General features: G+C 45.1%; 1 protein-coding gene across 7 annotated transcripts in view; it reads right to left on the bottom strand.

Moving 5' to 3' along the window:
• PRDM16 (PR/SET domain 16) overlaps positions 1-24,240 on the bottom strand; it is a 455,772-nt gene that overhangs the window by 38,897 nt on the left and 392,635 nt on the right. For 6 of the 7 annotated variants that reach the window (XM_053400641.1, XM_053400643.1, XM_053400640.1 and 3 more), the window contains 2 exons: positions 21,638-21,772; positions 5,278-5,380 (listed from right to left, as the gene is read on the bottom strand). In XM_053400641.1, coding sequence (XP_053256616.1) covers positions 5,278-5,380; positions 21,638-21,772 — 238 coding nt within the window. Of the gene's footprint in view, positions 1-5,277; positions 5,381-13,038; positions 13,272-21,637; positions 21,773-24,240 lie in introns of those variants that run through there. The other variant, XM_053400646.1, reaches the window with a different exon arrangement.

The raw sequence follows: 24,240 nt of genomic DNA on the forward strand, positions 1-24,240 counted from the left end.
AGAAGCTTGCTTTGTAATTAAAGCTTCTTGCTCACTCGCTTCCACTAACAGTTTTACTGCTAATATAAAGACTGTAACTGTCACTACTTTTTAAAATGTTCTTATTCATATTTACAGAACAAACCATAACATTCAATTTAAAAAGATGAGCAAATAAACAGAGGCATAAAGGGGGGGGGGTTGTATCCAACACCAGTTCTTCACAGAGTAGACCACTGAAATGAATGGACCTAAGTTAGTCACATCTATTGCTCTCCATGGGTCCATGTTGCATAGGACTACATTGGATACAACCCGTATATAAAGCCACTTTTGCATTGCCCAAAAAGAGAGACAGGGATCTTGAAAACAGAAGGTGAAAGATGACAGTGATTTCAATAGGGCTGTATGCAGCTAGGTCCTGTGGGGAGTAGACGGATTGAAATTAATGACCTAAGTTAGTCATGTCCATCAATGTTAGGTAGGACCAGCCCTGGATACAACCCATAATGTTCACATGTTCTAATTCTTGGAGGAGCGTCTCCACCCCCATCATTTTGCCTAGACACTGAGGTCCAGTGTCGAGGGCCTTCTGGTGGTTCCCTCACTGCAAGAAGCCAAGTTACAGGGAACCAGGCAGAGGGCCTTCTCGGTAGTGGCACCCGCCCTGTGGAACACCCTGCCACCAGATGTCAAAGAGAAGAACAACTTCCAGACTTTTAGAAGACATAAGAAGGCAGCCCTCTTTAAGGAAGCTTTTAATGTTTAACAGACCACTGTACTTTAATACTTTGTTGGAAGCTGCCCAGAGTGGCTGGGGTAACCCAGCCAGATGGGCAGGGTATAAATATTATTATTATTATTATTATTATTATTATTATTATTATTATTATTATTATTATTATTTACAAATGCAAACTTAGACAGAACTATAATCCTTTAAACAGGAATACAAGACATCTCACTCTAGTGGGAACAACAGGGCTCAGGTGACTGGTGTGTCTGCTCAGTTTGTGTTCCAGGTCTTAAAGGGTTCCAGGTCTTACAAGGGTCTAGGTCTTAAAGGGTTGATGGGCAGGTTCAATGCTGCACTCTCTTTTTATAGTTCCTTATCTTGACACTGGGCTGAGAAGACCATTCTCTCTAAACTGGGGCATGTGGTCCCCCTATTAGAGAGGCTGGGTGCTGGGAAGTGGAGTCAGAGGATGGGGGGCATCTCCCTGTTGTGCTTTGACTCCAGCCACTTCAGAAGGGGGTTCCCGGGTGCCGGCTGCTCCCCATGGTCTACAGGAAGAGCAGAGGGTCTAAATGGAGGCTGGGGAGGGCTTTGGGCAGCCAAGGTGGGAGGAAACTCTGAAGGAGCAGCAAACAATCAGCATGAATAAGAGGGCGTAGTCCTGCTGCCCAGAACCAGGTATTGCCTCCCACCCACCCTGGATGAATGGGTGCTTGCAATCCTCACATCCCCTCCAAGTGAGCGAGCCTCGTGGTCGAGTGCATCACACCTCATACTTAAAAGTTTGGTGGGCAGGGTGTGGGAACTCTTCAGTGCCCCCCCCCCCCAGTTCTGAACATCTTGCCTGTTTTCTGCATTGTCATGCTTGAACTCTATGTCTGCTGAATGAAGATATCCATTAGGAGTCTGTGTTGGGTGCAAAACCTACTGCAGTCAGATATGCTACAATTCACACTGCTCAGTGGGAAATAACCAACCCTATAGAGCTCTAAATCTCTCTCTGACTTTATGGGGAAAGGAGTGCAGGACCCTCAAGGCAGGTCTGTGCAGCCTCAGGTTTGTGGGCTGACCCTCCAGACCTTGGGAGTCTCCACAGGTCACACACACTGGGCTGCGCCCCTTGGCCCTGTTCTACATCCTCCCCTAGTGATTTTACCCAGAAAGCAGTGTGTTGTCTGGCCATGCCTGTACTTTTGCCATACCCACAGCTGAGGAAATGGGGCCCCCTGGTCTGGAAAAGCTTTCTCACCACTGCCCTAAAGCCTGTTAGTGGAGCTGGTTCACATAACGCTAAGCCAAACCAGAGTTTAGTGTGAAGGCACAAGTGTAAGGGTTTTGTGGAGAGACATAGATCAGTGGTAGAGCATCTGCCTTGAATGAAAAGGTCCCAAATTTAATCCTCAACATCTCCAGGTATCGGGCTCAAAGAGATAGTTCTATCATCTATCTATCTATCTATCTATCTATCTATCTATCTATCTACCTACCTACCTACCTATCTGTCTGTCTATGTATCTATATCTATATTGTCTATATCTATATCTATATCACCTTTCTATCTATATCATCTATCTATATCTATGTCTAACATCTATCATCTATCTATCTATCTATCTATCTATCTATCTATCTATCTCATCTGTCTATCATTTATCTATCTATCATCTATCATCTATCTATCTATCTATCATCTATCAATCAATCAATCAATCAATCAATCATCTATCTATCTATCTATCTATCTATCTATCTATCTATCCATCCATCTGTCCATCTTTTTCTCCATGGAGCTCATAGTGGCATGCAAGGTTCTCCCCCTCCCCAATCAATCCCCACAATAACCCTTTGAGGTAGGTTTGACCAAGAGTGAGTTACTGGCCCAAAGGTCACCCAGTGACCTTCACGGGGATTCGAACCCTGGTCTCCCTAAGTGCGACACTCTAACCCAGAGCTTTCCAAACTTTTCATGCTGGTGACACACTTTATAGACATGTATCATTTCGTGACACAGTAATTCAGTTTTACTAGCAAACCAGAGATTAAGCTAACCCCTTTCCAGCCCTGCAGCCGACACACTAACGTTTCGCGACACACAGTTTGGAAAGCTCTGCTCTAACCTCTGCACAACACTGGTTTTGCCTGAAATCATAATAGCTGAAATCCTTGAGAGAGGCTGCCCACCAGTGTAGACAGACCACTAGATGGACCAATGGCCACACTTGTTATAAGGTGGCTTCTTATGTTCCTTGGGGTTAGATTAGGACTCATGGCATTAAGGGAGGGATTGAATCTCTCCAGGCAATTCTTTTCTGTCATTCTTTCCTGCCCTCTTTGTTAAATTTGTGTTACACGCTTCTGCCTTATGTTCCATCAGGAACACTTAGGACATAGTGAGAAAGTAACCGGGGGAGAAGAGGAAGGGGAGAGAAAAAATTACATCAGGCCGTAATAGCTTTCAAAGAGACCAAGGGGAACATAATTGTAGGATCTACATGCTAATCTACCAGAACCGTATCTCAAAGGAATTCAAGAGCCCTGCTCAAAATTCCTGCAGTGATAAGGGGGTCTGCCACATTTGGCTGTGGCTTGGAGAAAAAGATTTTAATTATCTTTGTGTGGAACATTTTAACATTTCCTTTCTTGTGCAATTCAGAGTTGCACTGGAAAAGCAAGGTGGGGGGAGAGACCGAGCCTTGTCGAAGGCAAAAAAAAGGGGGGATAAAAAAGAGGAAAAGAAGAAAGACAAAGTATTTAAAAAGTCAAATGTTTGATGATGATAGGTTATTATGTTTGGGAAGCAATTAGCCGGCAACTGCCTGCTACTTGATACGCTATTAGGAGGTGGTAGATAAATACTGTGGCATGTCAAAAATGGAACATTGTTGGAAGCAAGGTAAATGGGTTTTTTTGGGGGGTTCGCCCCACCCTGGTAGGTTCAGAAATGTGTCATTTTGGAATGAAATGAAATGTATGATGCTCAACAGATCTTCCAGAACTAAGCAGTCTTCTTCTCCCATTTGTTTCATAGCCTCCCTCAGTATCATCACACTTACAGTCCAGGAAGGACCATACCACGTGGCTGCTGGGAGCATGCAGTTTGGCTTAAGAGCCCAATTCTGAGGATGGATCAGTGGCCAGGAAGCAGTAACACCATGGCTTCAACCCAGAGGAAGATGTCCTTTCCTTTGTCAGACCCGCTGTTCCATCTAGTTCAGTATCATCTACACTGACTGGCAGCCCTGCCTGGAGATGATGGGGATCAAACCTGGGAACTGCTGCATGCAAAGCGGGTGCTCTATCACTGAGCTATGGAACTTCTCTTAAGACATGGGGAAATAGGAAAGTGCCTTATACTGAGTCAAACCCACTGGTCAACCTACACTGACTGGGGGTGCTGGGGACAGAACCTGTAGCCTTCTGCATGCAAGACAGATGCTCTGCTTTTGAGCTACAGCCCTTCCCATGCCCACAGGGCAACATTAGAAGCAGAAAGGTCCACACCCAAGGCTGCTGATGCAGCCACCATGCCTGCAGAATCTCCCAGCCCTCCCTACCAAAAAGCATTCCATTTTACAGAACAGAGAGTAGTGTACATGCCAAAGGTCAGTTCCTCAGCATAGCTCTCCTGCAATGAGGATGAAGAAAACGAATTAAATAGCTGCCAACTCGTCACCCTTTGCGGATGCAGATACTGTAGTCCACTTCTTGGCAGAGCTCATCACTCTTATGATGGAAATGCTGCAATCAGATAATGGGGCAGAATAACAAGCTGAAAAGAAACACTCTAGTGCATTGACCCTCTTGGCTTGCCGTACCAAGAAATGTGGTGCTGGCTCTCAGTTTCGTTTCACTTCTGCATTGCAAGCTGCATAATTTGTTCCCTCCGCAAACCGCTTGATAAAAAAAGGTGTCGATGCTTTGCATCCCCTCTGCGGCCTCCTCTTTATGATACATTTCATGAGCCACGCTAGGCCAAGGCAGTGTCTAGTCCAGCATCCTGTTCTCACAGTGGCCAACCAGATGCACATTATGAAAAGCCTACAAGCAGTAGGCGAGTACAACATCTCCTCTACCCACTTGTGATTCCCAAAAACCAGCATTCAGAAGCATATTGCCTCTGGCAGTGGAGGGAGGGCACAGCTATTGTGGCTAGTAACACTGATAGCCTTGTCGTCCTTGACTTTGTCTTCTTCAAAGCCATCCAAGTTGGCGGCCATCACTATATATTGGGGGAGAAAACTCCAACGATGGAAGGTATGTAAGAGTCCAGTCCTGTTTTCTGACCTGAATTGTCCAGCATTCAGCTACATTGGATCACCCCAGTGTTTTATAGCATTATCCACTTTTACCAAACCATGCATAATTTTAATTACCTCTATCATGTCCCCAATCCCTTATTCACTCCTAAAACTAAAACACCCCACATGTTGGAACCTTTTCTCACAGGTGAGTTATTCTAAGTACTTCATCATTTTTTGTTCGTTGTGTGCGTGTTCAGGGAGCTTCATGTCTTGAAGGAAATGGGGCAAGGTTGCAGAGTGCGTTCGTGTAAGAATTCTTACCTTCCAAACTGGGTGGGATGTTCCCAGTCGGATAAGTACCTTCTTTCATATACATCAGCAGCTCTTCTCCGGGTTCAATTTCTTTAATAACTTTATAATAAATCTAGACATTTGCAATGAAAGAGAGAGAAGAGAAAATATTAAATCTGCACAGTCACTTTCGTATGACTTAAAGGCCTTTTTTCCCCCAGAGGGAAAAAGAAAATTGCCCGTTGATCTGTTTGATCTTGGCTCTTTTCAGCTTCTACCCCCACCCCCCACCCCTGCTCCCGGCTATCATTCATATGCTAAGTTTGCCAGATTTTCATGGACTCAGAGGGGGGAAAGTCACAATTCAATATAGCTCAAACCACATGTCTTTTTTTTCTGATTGGCAAAGACGCCTTCCAACACAAACTTGCATTGTTTGGAGGGGGGAGTTGGTCAGTGGCCTTGCAAAAGTCTCCCCACTTCCGCCCAAGTGAAGATCACAGTGTCCCAAGGGTGTTGCCTGCAAGGAAGGCATTTTCAACACACCCCATATGTGGAATGATCCAAAGGTCTGCATAGCTTTGATGTCTTCACAGAGCTTCGGGTGAGAAGGGGCTCCCAATTCCATTCAGCACTGAAGGATGGCTCTACTCTGAGAAGAATTAGATGAAACCCCAAATATTGGTCTCTATCATGCTTCTTGTACTCTTCTGGTTCTTGTTATGCTTGAAAACTTCCTCTCTGATGCACAGAGCAACATCCCTCATGGGTACATGCAACGCTCCTCACTCAACCAGTCTCGTCCACTTCAGCTGCAAGCCAAACTATGAGTGTGCAATAGTGATCTGTGGGTCAGCCACAAAGTGAATGACAGAAAACCCATTTGCCCATATGCAGGAGCTATACAGTCATGGCAGAGCCCAAGCAGTCATGAATATCAACAATCCCCCACTTCTGCACCAACCATATTCCTGGTAATAGAGAAGTACATGGAACAGGCAGCTGGTTCAAGAATGTTAGCTAGCACTGGGTTTATTTATTTGTAAAAAAACAACAACAACACCCACCCCACCTCTATTCTGCTGTATCATAAAATATCAGGGTGCTGTATAGCGATAAAACATAAAAGACCATTAACAACAGGGTTGTTTTTGAGTAGGAACTTGGGGGAGCTGAATACCCTAACCTTTTTTAAATTAAAGAATTTTTGTTATTGTCGGGGGTGGGGGCTGGAACGGATCTACACCCAATGCCTGAGCCAAAACCCCACCTATACCTGTAATCAATAAAGTTGTGGCCATTTGTAATCTAGATAATTGTCTACTTGAGTTTATTAATCACATCTTACATTTAGCCATTGCCTGGGGTGGGGTGGGGGTGGATGATCTCAGAAATTGAGCTGGGATAGAAAGGGTCAAGCAATCCTAAAAGTATACTCATGTTTGTTTGTTTTTCAAGGGTTTTTCATATCAACACAAGAACCTTGAAACTCGTCCAGTGGCACATTGGCAGACGATGCAGATGTTTTAGCAAGAGGGTCATATCTGGTTGACCATCTGCCCACCCCCTTGTCTAGAAGCCGCATCCTGTGCCAGCTAGGGCTTCCACAACAGGCCCAAGATTTGTAATGAAAACGATTCCCAAAGTAGACAGTTGCGCAACCAATGTGCAGCCATGATACAGGTCTGTGTTGTACTACTGATTTTCTGCTTCGAAAACAATTGAGGCCATCATGGATAACAATATGAATTCATGTTGTCCATGTATTAATTTTTTTGTCTTTGAGGGGGAGAGGGAAATTAATCTTGACCACAATTCAACAAATCACAGGACGCCAGTTGTCAAGTAACTCCACCACAAAAAAACCCACTGTCAGTGTCCCTTTACTTTGTTTCCCAAAAGAAGAAATCCAATCAGAAGACCCACAGCTTATAAATGTGGCAGAAATGTGTGTCACTCAGTGTTGAAAATGAATCACATAAGAACACAAGAAGAACTTGCTGGATTGGACCAATGGCCCATCTAGCCCAGTATCCTATCCCCAGAGTGGCTAACCAGATGCCTGTGGAAGAACAACAATTAGGACCTGAGGACAAGATCCCTCTCCCCTCCTGCATTTTCCCCTCTTTCATTACTGCTGCCAACTGTTGCAGCATGACTGAGTCCCAGAAATATATCCAAACTTATGCCCTTTCCCCCTGCATTATAACTGAAAATTTAAATTTATAACAATGCTAGTAGTTATGGGAGAGATTTTGTTATTATTGCTCAATTTATAACCCCCAAGGAGGGTTAAAATACAGGCGTCCCCCTCACTTATGCACTCTTGCCTCGTACGCAACCATGTATATGCATAGTGCCAGGATAGAAATAGATTCAAAGCAGGGAATGGCAGGAGAGAGCTGGAGAGCCCTCGTGGCTTGTGAAAAGACCCTTCCTGAGATCGGAGGAGCCTGAAGAGGATGTAGGTGAGGGCAGAGGAAGCCCCAAAGAGACCGAAGGTGTAGCAGGGCTTTGCTTAGGCTGTTCAGGTAAACATAAAGGTAAAGGACCCCGGACAGTTAAGTCCAGTCAAAGGCAACTATGGGGTTGCAGTGCTCATCATCATCATCATCATCATCATCATCATCATCATTTATTTATACCCTGCCCATCTGGCTGGGTCTCCCCAGCCACCCTGGGCGGCTTCCAACAAAGTATTAAAATACAGTGGTCTGTTAAACATTAAAAGCTTCCCTAAACAGGGCTGCCTTCAGATGTCTTCTAAAAGTTGTTCTTCTAAAAGTTGGTAGTTGTTCTTCTCTTTGACATCTGGTGGGAGGGCATTCCACAGGGAGGGTGCCATTACTGAGAAGGCCCTCTGCCTGGCTTCTTGCAGCGAGGGAACCGCCCGAAGGCCCTCGGCGCTGGACCTCCATGTCTGGGCCATACGATGGTGGTGGAGACACTACTTCAGGTATACTGGGCTGAGTAGGTCTAGCATTATCTACAACCCCTTATGCTGTTCACTGGGGGGATACTTTTCCTTAACATTGGCAGTATGAAAATGTTTGCAAACAATAATAATAATAATAATAATAATAATAATAATAATAATGACAACTGAACCCTCTAAGACCATGCCCCTGGTTTATATTTGATGCATTCCTTTCCCCTCTCGTTCTTTTGCTGCTTGTAAATATGTGTCCTGACTTCAAAAAAATAAGCTCATGTGTTTTGTGCAACCAGCCTTGCAAAAACAGCATATTAGCTTTTGACGCAAGTGTCCTAAGGCTGCATTGTCAGCACCCGCGGTGGAGGGGACCTTTCCACAGAGAGGAAGGGGCAGGTGGCTTGACACATCCCACAGTGTGATGTTTCACAGCCTGGTGACTGCAACTAGAGGCAGCAGCTGCATTGGTCTTTCAATACTCGCGAGTCTCTTTCTAAACAGAAATCTTCACTAGAGTGGGGAGCTGGGAGATACAGCTGAGCCTAACCTGCGGCCTAGGACATGGTGGGAAATGGCAATCTCCTCAGAGATGGGGAAATTCCCCCTGAGAACTTATACAGCTAGATATCCATGCTATCTTGGAAATTAATGACCAATATTCCAAACAAGCAAACAAATCTTTACTCACCAAAATAAAGGGTTGCACCCAAATAAGCCTGACTCACAGTAGACCTGCTGAATTAATAGAACTAAGTTAGCCAGGTCTAGTCATGTCAATAGGAAGCTATGGTTTTCCCAGTAGTTATGTATGGAAATGAGAGCTGGACCATAAAGAATTGATGCTTTTGAATTATGGTGCTGGAGGAGACTCTTGAGAGTCCCATGACTGCAAGAAGATCAAACCTATCCATTCTTAAGGAAATCAGCCCTGAGTGCTCACTGGAAGGACAGATCCTGAAGCTGAGGCTCCAATACTTTGGCCACCTCATGAGAAGAGAAGACTCCCTGGAAAAGACCCTGATGCTGGGAAAGATGGAGGGCACAAGGAGAAGGGGACGACAGAGGACGAGATGGTTGGACAGTGTTCTTGAAGCTACAAACATGAGTTTGACCAATCTGCGGGAGGCAGTGGAAGACAGGAGTGCCTGGCGTGCTCTGGTCCATGGGGTCACGAAGAGTCGGACACGACTAAATGACTAAACAACAACCACCGTAAACATTGGACACAGTCCAAAGTTCTTGACACTGCATTGGTTCCCATTCCCCCCTTAGTGCTCCCTCCAGGGGTGGCAGCAGGGCCTGACATCACTGGGCACCAGCCAAGGCCACCACACCAGTAAGGGCCCATTGCCACTCCCTGGAGCTTCCTGGTCCACTCTTTCCTCAATGTGCTGCTTGCTCACCTCTGCTCTCTGCATATGAGTAGCTGGGGAATGGAGCAGAAGCCTTTGCCTGCTTTGGCTTTTACCTTTGGGAGTTGGTGTGGAATAGGTGGAGAGAAAGATAGGAGTGGGCAGCAATGACAGTGATAAGGAGGAGGTGGAGAACATATTCAGGAAACGAGAGCCTGCTGAGAGCACAATGCCCACCTGCCCTGGAAAACCAGGAGCCAACAGTGGTTTCCTCCCCTTTCCTTCTCCTAAAACATCCATCCCTAACCTGAGGCCCTCTAGATGTTTCTGGACTCCAACTCCCATCAACCCCAGCCAGAACAGCCAACGGCCAGGGAGGATGGGAGCTAGAGCCCAATGAGAGAAGCGCCATCTGCACTGGCATTCCGCCGGCTTTGGAAGATGCACCTATTTACACAGGCATTCCTATCATCTCTCCACCTTTGACCTCTCAGCTCTTGTTTTAATTGGTGTACTGTTTTAATGGAATTGTCCCCCCCCCCAATTTTAATTATGGGTGCTTATATTTTAATGCTTTAATGGGATTGTTTCAGTGTGTCTTTTAATTATGGATGTTTATATTTTAATATCTGTGTTGTTGGCTTTCATACCTGTAAACCACTTAGAAGCAAATATTGCCATTAAGTGGCACGTAATTAATAAGTACCCACAAGGGCATTTGGAGGGCAGCACGTCAGGGAAGACTAGTTTAAGTTTCTTAATATTAGAATCCCATGTGAGGGATCTGCTTTTAATTTTTGTCATGCAAAGTGGCACTCTTAGAAACAGGTAGCTATAAAGGTGTAGATAGAGGGGGGAGCAACTTGCATTAAGAACCTAAAGCAACCTGCAATATTATTGATTTCTTATTCTTTTATCCTGTCCTTTTTCCTGCAATGCTTAACAACGCACATATGTTATAAAATATTACAAAACAAAGATTAAAATGACGGTGTGCAATCCACACCGACAATTAAAACACAACACAGCAGAACACAGAATAAAGTCTATGTGACAACATAGGCTGCACATATATCGCTACTACCAATCTTATTGTTCCTCAGAAGCAAAATGACTTTGGTGGCATGCAGCGGGCCTGGGGATAATCTCTAATCTTTTCTCCCCATCACCACCACCAAATGTTCCCTTGAAAATCACACAGCTGTTTCAGAAGCTGTGAATTCGCTCTGAATTCGGTTTTAGCCAATATTTGGTGATGCCTCTAAGCAGCTCCCGAAAAAATGCTGAAATTCCATTGTGCTCAAAGAATGATTCATTCAGTGTCTGATATATACCACCCCACGCAAGACAGAAGGAGCAGTATTTCATTCCTTGTTGGCCTTATAGGCACAAAACAACTATTGTTTCTCCTCTGTCTTGGTTTACCCTCTGCTTTTCAAAGTGAACCCATTTCTGACACATCTCACCCAGATTTAGCCAAATAGCTGTCAGATATAATTTTAATAAATGGATAAGGCTGGATCACAAACTGCTGCTTTTTAACTTGTTGGATTTATGGACCTTTATTTTGAAAGGCATTCTCACGTTCTCTGAGGGGGTGCATCCGCGTTTTCCATTCGCCCGCTAGAGGGCACCGTTTACCAATGAAAAGGATGTCGAGCGACAAGGGAATCACTTCCCCAAAACTGGTATATTGTATATCCTACCGCTTCCTTCCTTCCTTCCACCTAGCAAGAGTTAGAGCCATCTCTCGAAAGCTTCCTTGAAGGTGGATACATAAAGGAAGGACCTTATTCCTCAAATAAACCTAAGTGCTAAACCGAAGCTAAAACAACCGCAAAATCCCTTGTAAGCATCTTTTAATGCAGCAAAAAAGAATGAATAGAAATTCATTCCAGAAGGCGCCATCTGCTCAGTCAGGTAAGAACGATCACAACCTCATGGCAGGCGAGGTTGAATCCTTCCTAGCACACTGTGGGAGAATATGCTGGACAGATCAACTTTTAAAGAGTGCTGAGACTGAAGGGGGATTCTGCAAAGTTCATCTCCAGCTTTCTTTTGGGAGCAGGGGGGAAGTTGATCGGTCCAGTAATCTCATCTCATGATGGTTGAATTTCAGAGCGGATGGGTTATCTCCAACTCAGTTTTACTCAGAGATAAATCCAATGAAATTCATGGGACCTAAGTTAGCTGTGCCCATTAATTTAAATGGGCCTACTCTGAACAGACGCAACATTTTGTTAGGGGGACACATATCTAGTGAGACTGTCAGTTTTGGTTTCCTCCACCTTCTCATTTCCCTAAGCTTAAGTCCAGTTCTCAACAATCCTGCATCAGTCCTCAATTCCTCAAGAAAATTAGTTAGCCTTTCTAATAATACACACCTTTCTGTGACGCAACCTTTTTTTTGCAAAGCAACATTCCCTGATATAATGCATTTTTGTATGCTATTTTCACTAATATGTGCATTTCAATGCAGACTTAACCCTAGCATGTGCATTTTCTTTTTTAAAAAAACTATTATTTAGTAATTTTTCACAGAGAAAAAAAACACTTTACAAATTTTAAGGTAAACCATAAGTTACTCTGTCAATTGGCTTCCCGTCCTCCCCTTCCATGGTCTCCTTAAATGCTGCATATTTTGCCTATACTATTCCATCCATTCAATTTAACCTATTTATCTTAGTAATACATGCTGCTGCTGCTCCTATTTCAAGTCCTGCTTGCATTTTCATCTCGCTGCAGTAGTTCTTTAAATACTCAATGAAAAGTTTCCAATCCTCAATGAATTTTTCATCATCGCATGTGCATTTCTGTACACATTACTTGGCTGGAGAAGTGCATTGCAAAAATAAAATAAAAATAAAATCAGAGAAAGAGCACCTTTTGAACGATGGCTGTGTTTTGATTTGTGTAAATATTTTGGAAAGTGAAAATCGGGTGGGTTGGAATTTCAAATAGAAGCAAATTTAATCTCTTCCCCCATCCCTACAAAGAGCATGGGGAAGGGCTGTAGCTCAGCAGGACAGCACCTGCTTTTCGTGTGGAAGATCCTAGGATCAATCTCTGTCATCTCTCTAGGGATATTTCCTAACTCAAACCCTGGAGAGCAACTACCTGTCAAGGTAGACAATACTGCACTAGATGAACCAATCATTTGATTCTGTGGAAAGCAGCTTCCGATGGCCTTTTGTTCCTACATCTGAAACTTCATCAAGTTTCCCGAGTGAGATGGAGGAAAGGGGCATGATGCTGGGTCATGATGAGTTGGCAGTTGTACTGATTTCAAGCTTCATTGGAATTAAGTCCGCTGTCCTTTAGATCCTGGCCCAGACACGATTCAAAGTTAAGAAGCCCCTAGCAGCCCCTCTCCATCTACACTGCATTGCAAAGCAGAGGTTTAAAGGCTCCGCAGAATGCAGGCATATTGACAAACACAAGGTGACAAAAGCTGGGCTGAGGAGAGGGAGAGGAAGAGAGAGAAAAAGCAACAATGAAATCTCTGACCTGCTTCTGCTGTGCAAGATCCCCCATCGGACAGACCCAGGTTAAATTTAGAGGGTCCCTGTGCTTTAATCCGGAATCAAGAGAGCTGACCACAAAAACCATTCTGTACGTGATTAGAGGGAAACAGCAGATATTATGGGCCTCAGGAAGCCGAGAGGGCGTGTGTGTGCAGAGTGTGGGGGATACTTCTATCTGCAACACAGCATCCTCAGTTCAGATTATCCCTCTCTTGCAAAAGTCTTCCTTTCACTTCATCCTCTCTCGGTTACCTAAAATCTTCACATCCGAGACACACCCACAGCTCTTATCAAACCAGCCTCCTTATGCTAAGAATGTAAGAGAGAGATTGCAGCCCCCTTGCAATTTGAAGGAAAAGGATGTTTGGGTTATGGGAGTCAGGCGTCCAGAGTTTCGAAACTGGCTGAAAACTTCCTCAGGTTTTTTTTGAGGGGTGGAGAAAACAAAAACAGATAAAACCCCCCACAAAACTTTAAACTCAGCAACCAACAAGAACCCAGTTCCCTCTTCATTATAATTTCTGGGATTAGAACACATTCAACAGGGATAAATATCCCAGAGATTAATGCTACTTTCAGTACCATTATTATTTTGACTCCAATGCCAGTCCTACTCAAAGTAGACCCAACTAAAATTAATGAACATGGCTAACTTGGGTCAACTGATTTCAGTGGGTCTACTCTGAGTAGAACTTAGTTTAATGCAATTTCTATTGCTGCTATTATTATTTCTAGGCATAACATTCTGTTGGTTTGTGAACTGCCTGGGTCAAGGTGCTTACATTTTACTGGTTTCACACTGTTTTCTGCCATTTCAACATCCTCCTCCTCATCGTTTGAAAAAAAGAGAGAAAGAGAGAGAAGATTTCTAAGGTGGCCTTAAGGATGCCATCTGTGACACACTTACCTGGGAGCAAGTCCCATCCTAAAGCTTGTTTCAAGTCAGCATGTATAGTTTTCTGCTACACAAGCAATTCATGGCTGAAATTATCTGTTCGCTGCTATGTGAATCTGAAAGACTAGGGTCTTGTCAAAGAAAGCACATGCTAGGCTCAGTGCACTAGCCTTTTAAGGAAGCTGGGGTCTCTTTGTAGTTTTCACAAATTAATGTCACCTCACTGCAGCTACGAGAACGCTTCATTTCTGACAATGTGGAAGAGGCATCAATATTCTGTCTTCCTCGGCAACTAGCGAACTTGAATTTTTAAAAAAGGCATTGGAAATTATTGAGGATAAGTATGTGTTGCCTTCTCTTTTTAACTACAAAGATTTTTATCATTTGGATAATTTGCTAATTCCACAGCAGGTGTTACAAATGTTTGCTCTTGTCGTGAAAAATAAAAACAGCATTTCTGAAGTATGATACGTTCTCTTGGATGCTCATACCAAGTTCAGAATGCCGCAAAAAGCCTCATCCCAAGATCTGAAAGAAGAAAAGTATGGAAATATAGGTAAATGCATTTCGCAAAAACTGGGGGGTCAGAACTCCAGAACAACCTCAGGACGTCTGATTTCCCGAGTTTGCAGTTGAAACTGATAAAAAGACTTTTAAAACCCCCGAGCGTCATTATTTTAGCTAGTGTCAATATAAGAAACACACAACCAGTCTAAGAACTGGACCAGAAATGATTAAAGTGTAGAAATATGAATGAATGAAATGGCTCAGAAGCACGTGGGAAATATGCATCTTTGCTGAATAATGCCTACCAGTGACTATTGGAAATATATAACAAAGCTCTCAGATGCAGCAACTTAAAGAAAATTCAAGGGTGAATGGGGGCGGGGGGAATACAACATGTAACAGAGGAGTACCTTGTCTTACCCGATGCAGAACAGCTTGCCAGACATAGTCAGGTTTCAAAAACCATTCACTGCCAAGTAAGTATGCAGTATCCACTAATTAGTTCTGAAACTCCCCTTTACGGCATTTGAGATACACATTTTGGAGATGGACGAGACTGTGGGTGGGTGATATCACTATTTGGTGGGGATGAATGGAGATTCAGAAATTCTAGAAGCGAGCAAAGGGATTTATCAGAATGCTTAGAAATGGAACATAATCTCTCATACGTATATCTCCCCAAAATGGTGTCTGTTTGGCTAGGTGGTTTGTTTGTCTTTTGAGCCATGTTTGGCTACGTAAAATATTTTACAATTGAGAGGTTGCCAGAAAATCCATTGTGCATATGATAATAGCAAGAGATGAAACTATGAAAGATGAGTTAAACAGAACGTTGAATGATGTGTTTATGGTGAAACTGTAGTCACTTGGGAAGGTGATAAATGCAGATATTATTAATGCATAATATCAGTACTCTCAAAAACATTGCTAATCATAATGAATAAAGACAGGTATTGTTTGCTTCATGAAAATCTCTCGGTAGTTTAGCGGAATAGGCGATTCGATCAGAATGTTCTCTTGGAAATGCTAATAATCTGAAATGCTTTGTTAAGGAGAAGTAATAAATGTAAGTACCATTTGGTTACTGGGAAATATGTTTGTAAATTTGCTGAACTATTTGGAAATATTATTTTGAAGGTACTTTAATCTTGAGTCTAGATGTGTGCATACTCTTACAATTCAAAATGTAAATGTGAATTAAAAGACCCTTTGCACAAATATAGTTCTGAACAAGATTTTGGGTATAAGAACTGGTCCCAGAGTTATGATCCAAGACAAAGGCTATAGTAACTTCGCTGAAGTTAGGCAGGTAAGGGAAATGAGTAAGAAAATGAAGAAAATGAATAGTTTCAGCTCGTAGTGGAATAAGCCTGGACTAACAGGCAGACAACAGGGCCTTTCTACTTGTGACTCTGTCATCTACAGTGCAGTGACAAAAAGAGGACATGTTTTGTAGTGGCACCCCAAATATAGAATAATTTTCCTAAGGAGGCCTGCCTGGTACCACATTTTGGCTCCAGGCAATTTTTTGTACAAAAAATTATTAGACTTTTAATCTATGCTGCTTTTATCTATTAGGTTTGTTTTAACCATTTTGTTGCATTTTTAAAAATTACAATTTTGCTAATATAAGCTACCTCAGTGAAATTGTCTGAAGGGTGTGGTGGACGCTGTCACAATCCATCAATAGAAACAACAGATTGCCAGAGACCAGACATAATTCTGGGGAACCAGAATTCCCCGGAAGTTCTCTTCTCCACATTCCCACACCAAGTTTGTGAATTCTCTCTCTTTTTTGATCCTCGTGAAAAATGATCAGAAAGTTAGCGTGCACTTCTCCTAAGATGCACATTTCCCATGCAATTGTCTGAAAATACTGCAGTCTTGCATGCTACTTTTAGCAACATATGCATTTTTCTGGACACTTTGCCCTAATGTATCCATTTTCGGACACTTTACTTAGCTAGAGAACTGCATTGCAAAATTCAGATAATAGCAAACGGCTGTGTTTTGGTTCGTGCATTGTATCAGAATGCATGAATTAGGTAGGTTCCCCTTTAAATGCAAAGTGAATCTCCCCACACACAGGTGCCAACTCCCTGGGGCCCTAGGTGCCCACAAAATTCCCCATGAAGGGGCCGGACACCCACAAATTTTGGTGCCAGGGCCATGCTGCATGCACAGCCGTGGGCTCAACCTGGCACTCCTGCCCCCCTCCATCCTTGATTCTGAGTAGACATAGCTAAGATTGCACTGCAATGGGCAGATACGAACATCCCATATTAATTAATTAAGTTATTGTATTTCTAGCCCAACTTTTTCAAGGAGCTTGGTGACAAGGAGCTTTATGACTGAGTGGGGATTTGAACCCTGGTCTCCCAGGTCCTAGTCCAACACTCTAACCACTACACCACCCAAGCAACGCCACAGCTTCCACTATCCACTACAGCCCCTTAGGTAAATATAGACACAGAATGATGTTCTGTGCAAATGTTATTGGTCCAGGCTGGGATCCTGTACCCAGCTGGCTGCACTAGCTGGGGGATGATGGGATTTGTAGTCCCAAATGCCTGGATTCTTGAGGGCACCAGGCTAGGGAAGGCTGGATTAGATAGGCAGACACATGTATGAAGTATTCAGAGGTTATTTCTCCCCCAGTATTCATTGTCACAGCAGCCCTCCCAAAGTTCTGAAACTGAAGAGATCTGAGGAGGGGAAACGACAAGAGCCTCGCTGTCGGTTCACTTCCAAAATGATTTCCAAAAGGAATTAAGTAGTTTAGGCAGAAAAATACCTTTTGGAACCAAGTGGTAAAGAATGTTGTGACATCATTTTATTTTTTTGCAGGGAGAAGAGGAAAGGAAGAAGAAATACAGAAATTGTTTTGTTGAAATGGGTTTTAGCTAAATAGCACACCTAGCATATCCTCCTCCTCCTCCTCTTCTAGAATCAATGAATTTCCTCTCTTGCCAGCATGTCACTGATGTTTCAAAATTAAGAAAGCCACTCGCCCACTCGCTCTAGGGTTGTACCTTTTAAAAAGTTCTCTTTATTTTCCTACCTTTGCTAGCTGACCATTCAAACAAGCTGATCATATTGAACAGAATTTCTATCTGAACGCTCACTTTGGGAGCCTCGTTTCAGCTACAATAAATAAATAAATAATAAAACCCTGAAATCATATTTTAATCATCTATTTACCGGAGATTCGCGCCCCTCCCCCAAAAAACGTGGTCATGTCACAAAACAACTCAGCACTGGTCATAGTGGAAGTGCTTCCTGCTGATTCAAGAATGCTAGCTTTCAGTTTTCAACATACATTTGAAAAACACTCGATATCAGAAACTGCGTATCTATATAATATATACATATGCATATATTGACAATAGCTATGCTTTGCCAAGTGCCGGAAACAAAACCAGAAAAAAACCCTGAAGCGTAAACAGCTTAATAAGATATTGGGGTGGGGGAGATGGACAGCTCAGGCTTCAGTCAAACTAAAAGCTATTTAATGCTCCGAAACGAAAACTGCAGTTTCAAACATCCACAGCAGCAGTGACTTCTGTTATGACTTTGACTGCTGAAGCTCAAGAACTGATCAGCGGTTTTTTGTTTTTTTTTATGACTTAGCATTTTGCTGTTAGATCTGAAATGAGCCAAAGTGCCACCATTGCCACTACTCAAAAGGCGCTTTTGGTTTTTGTGGCACTCCAAGAAACCTGCCAAACCTGTTCCCCCACAGTCTGCAGCAACATGGGTGCTCACACTGCAAGCCGCTTTGGCTCCCATTAGTTCTTGTTTCCAGCCAGAGAGAAAACACGTGGAAGGAGCTGTTATAGAAGAGAAGAAGAAGAGTTTGGATTTGATATCCCGGTTTATCGCTACCCGAAGGAGTCTCAAAGCGGCTAACATTCTCCTTTCCCTTCCTCCCCCACAATAAACACTCTGTGAGGTGAGTGAGGCTGAGAGACTTCAGAGAAGTGTGACTGGCCCAAGGTCACCCAGCCGTTGCATGTGGAGGAGCGGGGAAGCGAACCCGGTTCACCAGATTATGAGTCTACCGTTCTTAACCACTACACCACACTGGCTCTCTATACCATTTGGGCTGCTCCCCTGCCCATTATCCAAGAAGACTGTGTGTTCTAGAAAGAGCAGAGTATCAACAGGTTGCAGGAGGGTTTCCCTGCCTTTTTTGCCGCCTTCCCTCAGTAGGCGCCCTACAGGAATGAAAAACCACTGAGCCAAATGAGCCAGAAAGTTGGACCTGTCATTTGCCCCCATCTGGGAGAGAGAAGTGAGGCTTGCCCCCATCCAAAACACACCACAAGCTTTTTTAAAAACCATACAGTGTGGTGGCAGGTATTTTGCCTTGCAAGCCGAAAGCAAGGGGTAAGTAGTTCGCCATGCTCAATTCGCAAGAATAGCAATAAGCAGATATCCGGGGTGAAAGGGCCAGGGTTTTAATTTGATAGGTGGAAGTCTTATCTCTGCATTTCACTCAGGATCATCATTTGAAATCAACGATTAACTAGTGCAGCCTTTGTGCTTGGATGGGCTAGGTGCCATTTGCACTGCACATCTAAAGGACTGTGATGCCACTTTCATAGTCATGGCCTTCCCTAAAGAATTCTGGGAACTATAATTTGTTAAGGGTGTTGAGAGTTGTCAGGAGGCTCCCATTCCTCTCTAGGGTTGCCAGATCAGGAGCAACCCAGGCCCTGAAATTCCAGGGCCCAAACCTGAGACCTAGGAATGGCGCTTGGTGATGTCATGGGGGCAGGTCCTGGAGATGGAGGTTAATTGGAAGAGGGGAGCAGAGGAGGGCAACCTCCTCAGAGTGCAGCCAGCTCCTGCCAGACTGAAGCCTACAAGCTGCATGCAAAGTCTTCTTAGTGATTTTAAAAATTGTTATTAGATACTCTTGCTTATTAGATACTCTTGCCCACGTGGAAATTCAAGCCTTCCACCAGCCACCCGGAAGGGTTGAAGCAAACCTGGAGACTTCAGGTAGCTGTGCCCCTGAAGGACCAGGTGCGCAGTCTGGTAGTCATTTTGGACTCACAACTGTGCATGTCAATTCCAAAGTAGCTGTCTACCAGCTCCATCTGGTACGCCGGCTGAGACCCTACCTGCCCACAAACTGTCTCACCTGTTTTTCGCTGGCTAGGTTCAATTCTAATCCTTCTAACCTCCTTTGGGGTAGGTATGCAGGTATGGCAGAAGGAGATAGGATTTGCCCGTGCGATGCCCACCTGCTGGAAACTCTAGTTCACATGGCCCTTAAATGTAAAATGTATGATGATCTCCACCAACAATTTCTAGACCATCTATGTATTCCAATATGGAAAGCAGAGACAGAGGTTATACGCTTCTTATTACAGGGGAGAGACCAGGAGCTCACCAAGACAGTAGCTAAGTTCCTCTATTTGATTTTTTTTGTTGCCAAAGTACGCTACAGGATCCTGCCCTTGCTGGAGACCCACAGAGATGAAATAGATTGTTCGCCTCTTCTTCGCTTTGGCAAATGACTGTACTGTTGAAATGGCGACGAGCACAATTCAAAGTGTTGGTGCTGACCTTTAAAGCCCTAAATGGCCTTGGCCCAGTATACTTGAAGAAGTACCGTATTTTTCACCCCATAGGACGCACCGGCCCATAGGACGCACCAAGTTTTTTTGGGGGGAAATAAAGGAAAAAAAATTATTTCCCCCCCCAGGCGCTTGTGGGGCCGGCAGCGGGGAGACGCACTGTGCCTCCCAGCTGTCCCTGGAGCTTGCGGGGCAGGCAGCGGGGAGAAGCGCTCTTCTCCCCCCCCCGCCCGCCTGCAGACCAGGTCCGGGGACAGCGGGAAGACGCGCTGCACCTCCCAGCTGTCCCTGGAGCTTGCGGGGCAGGGGGCAGGGAGAAGCGCTCTTCTTCCCGCCGCCCGCCTGCAGAACAGGTCCGGGGACAGCGGGAAGACGCGCTGCACCTCCCAGCTGTCCCCGGAGCTTGCGGGGCAGGCAGCGGGGAGAAGCGCTCTTCTCCCTGCCGCCCGCCTGCAGACCAGGTCCGGGGACAGCGGGAAGACGCGCTGCGCCTCCCCACTGTCCCCGGAGCTTGCGGGGCTGGCGGCGGGGAGAAGCACGCGTCTCCCCACCGTCAGCCTCCAAACCACATCGGGAGACAGCGGGATGGCGGCGTTCCGCCTCCCCGCTGTCCCCCGACCTTGTGGGGCTGGCGCTGCGGCTCTCCTGAAGCCTGGAGAGCGAGAGGGGTCGGTGCACACCAACCCCTCTCGCTCTCCAGGCTTCAGCGAAAGCCTGCATTCGCCCCATAGGACGCACACACATTTCCCCTTCATTTTTGGAGGGGGAAAAGTGTGTCCTATAGGGCGAAAAATACGGTATCTCCACCCCCATCACTCAGCCCAGACACTGAGGTTCTCCTCTGAGGGCCTTCTGGTGGTTCCCTCACTGCGAGAAGCAAAATTACAGGGAACCAGGCAGAAGGCCTTCTTGGTAGTGGCACCCTCCCTGTGGAATGCCCTCCCATCAGATGTCAAGGAGATAAAGAACTGCATAACTTTGAGAAGACATCTGAAGGCAGTCCTGTTTAGGGAAGTTTTTAATGTCTGGCGTTTCACTATATGTTTCATATATGCTATTAGCTACCCAGAGTTGCTGGGGCAACCCAGCCATGCGGGCAGGGTATAAAAATTATCATTATGAATTATTGTCAGGTAAGACCTGGAGGCCTGGGAACCCTATTCCCCTAATGCACAATGCGTTCACAACCCTTACAACAGCTGCAAGTTGGCATCATTAATTATTACATCCCAAGATAACAAGGAAAGTTTGATTACTCGCCAGCATGGAACCACTTCTAAAAGTGCCAGTTCCTCAGGCCAATGCGCTCAAGTGGGTAATCTGGTCCCGCCTTGAATCTGGCGTGGTAACCAATCAGCAGATTTCCGAGAATATTGTTGCGTGTTATACTTGGGGTACTTTGCTGTAGTGTTCTGGTTTTTCTTTTTAAATGCAACCATTTATCAATTCAAATGATAAATCATCAGAACTTTCTCCTGTGATACACTTAACTCCACTCTCACTGCCCAACTGGCCCCCAAAGGTTCATCACAGCAGCAGAGACACAAGATGACATGGGGAAGAGAAGTGGATTCCATGGAGCCAGATCATACCTGGTCATTCACAGGACACACGGCTAGGTTTTGTTCTTCACTGGAGCAAGCCACCCGGATGTACTTCAGCCAGTTCCCGTTTCCTGTCTGGTTGGCATCGACGCAGAATTTCTCAGTGCCCAGGTCATCGCCAATCTGAAAGAGAAAGCAGTGTTAAACAACCGAATTGGAAGAACAGGGGTTGGGAACAGCTTTTCAGCTGGAGGGCCGCATTCCTTTCAAAGCAATCTCCAGAGGGCCACATGGCACCAAGGGCAGAAGTAGGAAGAACAACCATGGCAAAAATTTACCTTTGTGCAGCAGGCTGCTTTATACACATACCCACACAAGGATCCCCTCTCCATTCTCCATCCAGGTAAGCACGGGGCATTATCAGAGTTCAGGGATACATTCAAATGCTCAAGGAGAAACTGAAGCAGTGATAGTGAGGGCTGTGGACTGGGGAGAGTTCTGAGGGCCAAATGGAAGAGATTGAGGGCTGCATTGGGCCCCAGAGCCTGAGGCTCCCTACCCCTGCTGTAAGTCTTTAAGTAAACACATGAGCAGGGTGGGAGGGGGAAAAGCAGCCCAACATTTATGGGCGAGTTCAAATCGGTCTGGAAAAATCAGTTGCGTCTTGGAACTCACAACCTCTCTTGGCCTTTCTTCCTTTGTGCAAACTGAGAAAGTGCACAGTTCCAGCCCACAGAGACATCCACAATTGTGATTCCTCTGGCAAGGGGGCCATGCTGCCATAACCATGCCAAAGGCCATAGCTCCATGGTAGAGCATCCGCCTTGAATGTAATGGCTCCAGAGTTCAATCCCCGGCATCTCCAGGTAGGGATCAGAGAGGCCTCTCTCCCTGGAAACCCTGGAGAGCTGCTGCCAGCCAGGATAGACAATACTGAGCCAGATGGACCGACGACATGTTTCTATACTGTGGGCTGCATCCCTGAATCAAGCAATTTATGCCCGAGTTTCACCCTGAAATCCTTCACACAGAAGGGCTTATGTGGGGAAAAAATGAATAAGCCAGTACAGTGGTACCTCGGGTTACATACGCTTCAGGCTACATACGCTTCAGGTTACAGACTCCGCTAACCCAGAAATAGTACCTCGGGTTAAGAACTTTGCTTCAGGATGAGAACAGAAATCGTGCTCTGGCGGCGCGATGGCAGCAGGAGGCCCCATTAGCTAAAGTGGTGCTTCAGGTTAAGAACAGTTTCAGGTTAAGAACGGACCTCCGGAACGAATTAAGTACTTAACCCGAGGTACCACTGTAGTTGGGTTGCTTATGAAAACCAGCCCCTTGAACAATATATTTCTGGGCATACACAGAGTGCCTTTAACCTCACTACAATTGCTATCAGTCACTACACATTTGGATTTGAGGTCAAAGGGTGTGACTTCTAGGCAGAAATGGATCCAGATTCCTCCCCCCTCTTTTTAAAAAAAAGTACATTGAAAGAGAGAATGGGGTTGATTAAAAGGCAGCATGCTTCATTGTCAATCTAAGCAACCTTCCCCAACCTGGTGCCCTCCCGATACTATTAAACTCCATTGGCCCATGCTGACAGAGCCAATCACCTGGGATTGAGGGAGACAGAGTCCAGCAACATTTGGAGGGCACCAGGTTGCAGAAGACTGGGCAAAGGCAAGTTATCTCGGCTGAAGCCTAAGAACAGAAGCCCAGATGCAATTAACAGAAGCCCTGATGACAGACATGCTCACAGATACTTAGAAGACACCGATGTGCAAGTGTGGGAAATAAATGATGGCGGTGACCTTTTAAAAAATCGTGGTTGTTTTCTGTTTCTCTCTCTTTCTCTTCTCAAAGGGCCTCTACTTTCTTCACACAGGAAAGTTAGCAAGTTATGTGAGAGTATCTGCAGACAGGTAGCAAAGATTTTTCACACACCCCCTCTTCTTTCTTTCTTTTTTGCAGAGGCAAGTGAGTGTTCTCAAGAGCTTGGGTACTTCCCCAGTGTGATTACTGCAATGTGGTTCAGTGTTGTGAGTACGGTTAAGGAACTGCAGCTGGGATAGGACATGACTCCCAGGCTATTGGCTGGGGTTTGGTGCATGGAGGTTAGGGCATCACTGTTGTAAACCTGGGAGCTTGTGCAAGAGCAGGAATGCTTGAAATTGGGACCCAGACAGGTCTGGCCTGGATCCCTTTGTTAGACAAACACAGGTGATGTATTGCCTGGGGTGCTAAATACATAGCCACAATTGCTTCTACAGTGGACGCTCGGGTTGCAAACGTGATCTGTGTGGGATACACGTCCGCAACCCGCCACGTCCGCAACCCGCAGCGGCACGTTTGCGCGCACACGGGTTGCGATTCGGTGCTTCTGTGCATGTGCAAAGTGTGATTTAGCACTTCTGTGCATGCGAGACCGCCCAAACTCGGAAGTAACCCATTCCGGTACTTACGGGGTTCGGCGGTACGCAACCTGAAAAAATGCAACCTGAAGCATCTGTAACCCGAGGTATGACTATATTGGGGTTTTTTTAGGGGGGGGATAAAGATGATGTAATCCAGGCTGGTTGCAGTTTTAAGGAGGAGGTGAGTAACACAGAGAACTAAACATTGAGCTCTGAATGCATTTTAGGGTACCA

The sequence above is a fragment of the Podarcis raffonei genome, chromosome 8, assembly GCF_027172205.1.
Source record: "Podarcis raffonei isolate rPodRaf1 chromosome 8, rPodRaf1.pri, whole genome shotgun sequence".
Lineage (NCBI taxonomy): Eukaryota > Metazoa > Chordata > Lepidosauria > Squamata > Lacertidae > Podarcis > Podarcis raffonei.